General features: G+C 52.4%; 1 protein-coding gene across 2 annotated transcripts; it reads left to right on the forward strand.

Moving 5' to 3' along the window:
- The first annotated feature begins 801 nt into the window (after positions 1-801).
- On the forward strand, positions 802-5,378 carry LOC122702639 (antimicrobial peptide NK-lysin-like). 2 transcript variants are annotated; one of them, XM_043916277.1, is made up of 5 exons: positions 802-916; positions 1,891-1,994; positions 2,458-2,559; positions 3,990-4,158; positions 5,115-5,378. In XM_043916277.1, exons 1-5 carry the CDS (start codon positions 865-867, stop codon positions 5,123-5,125), a joined length of 438 nt encoding a protein of 145 aa, XP_043772212.1. In that variant the 5' UTR covers positions 802-864; the 3' UTR covers positions 5,126-5,378. The 2 variants fall into 2 exon arrangements, with proteins under 2 accessions (XP_043772212.1, XP_043772213.1); XM_043916278.1 differs by having other exon boundaries at positions 831-916; positions 4,017-4,158.
- The last annotated feature ends 1,326 nt before the right edge of the window (positions 5,379-6,704 follow it).

Genomic DNA, 6,704 nt, shown 5'->3' on the forward strand with positions numbered 1-6,704 from the left:
GTATATTCCATGCAATATTTGGGACATGTGGATACTAAGAAATTAATTTTATCTAATATTCAAATTTAACTGGGTAGCCTGTATTTTTCTTATAGATGAGGGCCAATGGCCTTTATGACACAGATGACTATTCAGAGGCCCAGAAGTTGGGACCAGACCCCTGGCTGGGGCTCCCGTCCTTCCCACTGGCTCTCTCTGTCCATCAGCCAGGTCACTGCCAGGCTGGGCTGAACCTGGCTCTGAGGGAAAGGCCCGGGCTCCTTGGTGATGGTGAGAAGGCTGGTGTGGGTCTAGGGGATCTGAGGTGCCCATGGAGCTCATGATCAGGGTCCATGAAACCCGAGAATGCAGAGCTGGAAGGAGGCGCTGTCAGGATCTACCCTGAGGGCAGCTTTTTCTACATCTGAATCATGTAGTTCTACATTGGCTTAAATGGCTGGAGGGAGACCTGGGAAATGAGGAGAAGGATGACGTAGCAACACCAGCCCAGACCTCTGGGGTGGGAGGAAGAGATAAGGCAGAGGATACTCACCTGGCCAAGGGCTCTACCCGACCCCTCAGTAGTGGGGACTTCTCCCATTACCACATCAGGGCAGGGTGGGCATCATGGTGGCCAATGCTCTCCATCAACACCAGCTCAGCTCAGAAAGTTCTAGTACTGGGCAGAGGGGGTGGAGAGGGGTGTGTGGAAGCTCTGATGTACACTCCTCCCCCCACTTCTCCACAGACTGGCACTGGTGTTTGTGGTAAACCCAGTGACACGGGAGGTGGCTGATAAGAGGGAAAGGACCATGCCCGGTCAGATTGCCAGGTTCCCAGCCTCTATAAAACAGGCTGTGGAGGGAGCCTGGGCAGCTGCCCACCATGACCTCTTGGGCTGTCCTGCTCATCGCCTCAGTGCTCCTGGTCGCCCCAGGTGAGGACGTTCCCCTCAGGGTAGATCCCGACAGCTGCTTCTCCTCCCGGCTCTGCTTTCTCAGGCTTTGTGGACCCAAGCATGAGCTCCAAGGTCACCTCAGGCCCCATAGTCTTCTCACCATCACCACAGAGGCTGGGCCTTACCCTCAGAGCCAGGTTCAGCCCAGCCTGGCAGTGACGTGGGCAATGGGGAGAGAGAGCCAGTGGGAAGGAAGGGAGCCCCAGCCAGGGGTCTGATCCCAATTCTACTGTTCAGGCTGTGGGGCCCCCGGGGATCCCTTTCCCTTCCTGGGCCTCTGGCTCTTTGTCTGTGTCATGAAGATCACTCACCCACCGGTGGGTCTGAGGGTTCTTCTGGCCCACAATGGCCATGGTGATGACAGGGCATCTGAGTGAATGGGGACCTCTCACTGTTCCAGACTCACTCCCTTGTTCCCATGCCTCCTCTCTCCCAGTTCCCCAGGCTCACTGTAAGTTCTAAGGGCTTAGCTGAGTGTAAGGACCCTTCTGGAGGGGAGAGCGGGTTGGACTGGACCACCTGACATGAAGTGTTCTTTTTTTTTTGAGGAAAGAGAAAAAGAGAAACAATCCCTTGAAGGAATATGAGGGAAGTTTCCTTTTACATGGGCCCCAGATCTCTGTGTGTGTGTGTGTGTGAGAGAGAGAGAGACAAAGAGAGACAGAGACAGACAGACAAGAAAGAGAGACAGAGAAACAGAGAGGGTGGTGCAACGGTAATGCTTGGGGGGACTTATCCTCTTTGCTCTCCAAGGAACCTGAGAGCATGTGTTTCTCCTGACAGTGGATCAGAGCAGCCCCAGGGCAGAGCAGGGTAGGAGGGCCCCTGGACTCCTCACAAGGCTACCTCCCTGTCCTGGGTGCCAGCTGCCTCCTGGGCTCTCTCTGGCTGGGAGAAGTGACTTCTCCTCTCCCTCTGTCTGTGGAGGGCTGCTGATACTGTTTCTTCCCCAGGGCTGGCCTTTTCCAGTCTGACCCCTGAGCACCATGACCAGGCAACAGCCCATCTGTGCAATGGAAATGAGTTGTGCCAGGGCCTGTCCCCGGAGGATCCCCAGGTACACGGATGGCTTCCTGCTGCCCACCCACCATCCCTCTCCTTCCTCTTCTCCCTGGGCAGCACCAGGGGCGAGGGCCTGGAGACTGAACTGGCCAGGGGGTGGGGAGGCAGGGCTGGGAGCTGAAGATGCTGGTTTTGTTCACACTGGTAGCTGACTGTGGGGTGGGGGCTACACTGGTGGCTGGGCCCTCCCCAAGGGCCTCCTCCTTGTCTGGTGGTAGAACAGAAGAGGGGCAGATGTTGGGATGGGAATGGTGCTGTGGGTGTGGGGCAGGTCGTGGTGTCTCTCAGCCCCTCTAAGACAGGCAGAGATGGGCAGGGGCCAGCCAGTCTGGCTCAGGTCCTCATATGGACAGACAGATCATGGGTCGTCCTACTGGCCTTGAAAGGTCCCCTTCCTGGTGCTCTTCTGAGGTTGGGATGTCCAAGAGACCACTCTGAGGGACTTCCTTTCCTAACAGGGTGACCTGGTGCTCCAAAGAGAGGAGCTGAACCTAATCTGTGGTTATTGTCAGAAGATAATGCAGATGTTGAAGGACATGGTGGGAAATAATCCCAGCAAGGTGAGACCGGAGGCTTGTGGAGCCTGGTGGGTGGAGTGGTGCCCCCAAGAGGGGTGGGGAGGGTGAGGGATGGTGAAGAGGGATGCCAGAATGGCTGAGGTTCTGTGGGCCCCTCAAATGTGGGCCAGTGGACTTTGGAGAATTCCCTCAACTTGTGGCATTCTGGGAGTGTGAAAGTGGGAGGAAAGGGTGTGTGGTTTCCATCAAGTTCTTGAAGGGAACTTATCCCCAGAGAAGGTAGGGACCTCCCATTCATGTCCAGGATAGGGCTCTGGAGGTTGGTTCCAGATCAAGCCTGAGTCAGGAAAGGTAAGTCCCAGGTTCTCCACATCCGAGCTGTATGGCTTGGACAAGTCGTAAACACTTTGTGAGCCTCAGTTTTCTTATCTGTGGAATGGGATGGACAAGAACCCCAAGTTGCCTAGGACTTTTTTTAAACAGATGATTTTATTCATGTATTTATTTGACTGTGCTGGGTCTTGGTTGCCTCTTAGACTTTCTCTCTAGTTGCTCTGAGCGGGGCTACTCTGTCATTGGGGTTCTCAGGCTTCTCACTGGGTGACTCCTCCTGTTGCGAAGCACTGGCTCTCAGCACGTGGATTTGAGGATTTGAGACACGTGGGCTCAGTAGTTGAGGCTCCTGGGCTCTAGAGCACAGCCTCAGTGGTTGTGGCACATCCGCTTCCTTGCTCCCCAGCGTGTGGGGTCTTCCTGCACCACAGATCCTCTCCTGTACTGGCAGGCTGATTCTTCACCATGAGCCACCAGGGAAATCCTGCCTAGGCCTTTTAAAGGAGCTGAAAAGTGGGATGTATTGTACTTAGCTTCAAGTGAATGCTTAAGAAGTGGATGTATCATCACAAGAATCATAGTTTCACTCTCCCCCTGACCCCCCTGCCGCCCTTAGTTCCCTCAACCTGCTCAGCCCTCTGCCTTCATCCTGGGATCCTCAGATTTATCCTCTTCCACTGGGGTGGCAGGATAAGATATTCCAAAATCAATGAACCAAGGCTCCAAGCTCAGATCCCCTCCTAACCCACCGCACCCCCTCACACCCCACCCCAGCAGATGGAGACCCCAGTCAGGCCCTGGACCCAGAAGCTATGTAGGCAGAGCCTTTAAAGTGGGTCTGGGCACCACTCTCCACCCAGAAGACAGGGCCTGGGTATAAAGGAACTGAGACTCGGCAGGACCAATTGTCTTTTCGGGAGCCCCTGCTGGTCAGGCTCGGGCCAGGACTCAGGGATGTGGAGTAGGAGCTGAGCCCTGTCTCTCCAGTCCCCGCTCCGGTGGCCACCAGGCACCAGCTCCCTGGCCAGTGGTCCCATTGCAAGACCCGCCCGGGGACAAGGCTACCAAGGCCTGCAGAAAGGCAAAGCCAGGCAGGGTTCACCTGAGGCCCGTTTCCCACCACGGTGCTGCCGCTCCAGAATGTCATCATCCATGCGACCTCCAAGGTGTGCAACAAGATGGGGCTGCTGAGCATCCTGTGCAAGATGATCATGAAGAACTTTCTCCATCGCATCTGTCAGGACATCTTGGCTAGGAAGAAGCCTCAGGCCATCTGTGTGGACATCAAGCTGTGCAAGGGCAAGGCAGGTACGTGCAGAGGCAACAGCAGGGAGTTATTTCCTGACAGCCTCCCCATGAATGTGCAATAGAGTTAAAAACACAGGAAGGCACCTGTCAGAGAGAACTTCCTAAACAGCTCACACCTGCCCCTTCCAGCCTTCTTGTCATATGACACATCACTCCAACCACTCCCAACAGGGACAGCATGGAGCAGCTGGGTAGGTGGACTTTGGCTCCTACCAGAGTCCTTTCTCAAACATTTGAGAAAAACTCCTAACAGCCTGAGGCAACCTCCCCCTGCCCCTCCCCACACTCCCGCAAACAGTTCTGGAGTAAAATCAGGTCCCCATTTCTCCTCAGTTGTGTGACCTTGGGCAAGTGACTTAACCTCTTTGAGCTTCAGTTTTCTCACTCGTGAAAGGGGGATAATGACTCCTGTTTCTGAGGCTGGGGTGAGGATTGAATAAGACCATCATGTATGATGAGGTTGACACCAAGGAAATGGCCTGAGACTAAGATACTGGAGACATCAGAGCCCTGATTGAACTCCAACCTCCCATCCCAGACCTGATCCCAGAATGGGAGCTGAGGCCACATCCTTCTCCATGACATAGGGGCCTAAGAGCTGGGACGGAGGAATCTCATGGGGTGGGGGGAGGGCTAGGGCTACCCAGGCCATGCCTGGAAATTTCAGACAATGGCTACAAGAGATGGGCCAGGGAAGGGGTCCTCAGTTCGGGTCTGGCAGCTCATCCACTCTCACTGATGCTTTGTGGCCTGATGCTTGCAGATCGCCCATTAGTATGAGGTCCCCATCATTTCCTGTGGCTTTTATCTTCAAAGCCCCACCACCCACACAGGCTCCTGAAGGGCTTCCAGGAGGGGACACTGCTTGTGTACCTCAAGGATAGGTGGCTCTGAGTCTCCATCCCCTCTAGAGACCCCACACACCTGCCCATTGCTGTCTCTTCTCTCCACACCAGGTCTCATCTGAGCCCCTGGGCCCCCCAACCCCACCCTGGGGAAGAAGCACAGAAACTCCAGCATCCTCAGTCGGCTCCTTCCTTCCTGAATCCAGGAGTCTTCCCTCTAGTTTCTCTCATCTAACTCCTTCCACTGCCTTCCCCCCTCAGGAGAATAAAATATCAAGCAAGAATTTTTGCAGCTTCTTTTCCTTTGCTGGGTTTCAGAGGAGGGGCATGCTCATCTGACTCATGAGTTCATTCAATAAACATGCTGTATGTCCACCTGTGATTTTAGATACTAGGGATTTAGTGGTGAACAAGACAACTTAGCAGCTCTCACACATGTAGTCATGAAATACTTATTGTGCTGCATGTCACTCCAAGAACCTGGAGTACACCATGAATATACCACCAGGAGCTCTCAGACCAGCTGGGGAAAACAGCCAGGTTAGGGTTTTGTTGTTCAGTTGATCAGTTGTGTTTGACTCTTTGCCACTGCATGGACTGCAGCATGCCAGGCTTCCCTGTCCTTCACTGTATTCTTGAGCTTGCTCAACTCATATCCATTGAATCAGTGATGTCATCCAACCATCTCATCCTCTGTCATCCCCTTCTCCTCCTGCCTTCAGTCTTTCCCAGCATCAGGGTCTTTTCTAATGAGTTGGCTCTTTGCATCAGGTGGTCAAAGTATTAGAGCTTCAGCTTCAGCATCAGTCCTTCCAATGAAAATTCAGAGTTGATTTCCTTTAAGATTGACTGGTTGGCCTTCCTTGATATCCAAGGGATTTTCAAGAGTCTTTTCCAGCACCACAGTTTGAAAGCATCAGTTCTTCAGTGCTCAGCCTTCTTTATTGTTCAACTCTCACATCTGTACATGGGTACTGGAAAAACCATAGCTTTGACTATATGGACCTTTGTCAGCAATGTGATGTCTCTGCTGTTTAATATGCTAAGTTCATCATAGATTTTCTTTCAAGGAGCAAACATCTTTTAATTTCAAGGCTGCAGTCACTGTCCTCAGTGATTTTGGAGCCCCAAAAAATAAAGTCTGTCACTGTTTCCATTTTTTTCCTCATCTATTTGCCATGAAGTGATGAGACCAGATGCCATGATCTTAATTTTTTGAATGTTAAATTTTAAGCCAGCTTTTTCACTCTTAGGGTTAGAGTTCTTCTGGATATTAGGAACTGAAACTTAGCTTTTTACTTCTCACAGAAGGCAGGCTTCTCCTTTTTTTTTTTTTTTTTTGGCTGTGCCTTGAGTTTGGGTAGACTCTGGGAGTTGGTGATGGACAGGGAGGCCTGGGATGCTGTGGTTCATGGGGTTGCAAAGAGTCAGACATGACTGAGCAGTTGAACTGAACTGAACTGAGGCTTGCAGGATCTTAGTTCCCCAACCAGGGTTCAAACAATGTGCCCCCTGCAGTGGAAGCACAGAGTCCTAATCACTGGGCCACCAGGGAATTCCCAGGCAGCCTTCTTTTGCTGCTTTGGGGGAGTGAATTATTTAGGGCACTTTTGTCCTCCAGCAACTGAAGTTTTAGCTCATTCTGGCTTAAATAAAAAAGGTAATTTAATGGCACCAATACTTAACCAGTCCACAGAGCTT

This window comes from Cervus elaphus, chromosome 11, assembly GCF_910594005.1.
Source record: "Cervus elaphus chromosome 11, mCerEla1.1, whole genome shotgun sequence".
NCBI classification, from domain to species: Eukaryota; Metazoa; Chordata; class Mammalia; order Artiodactyla; family Cervidae; genus Cervus; species Cervus elaphus.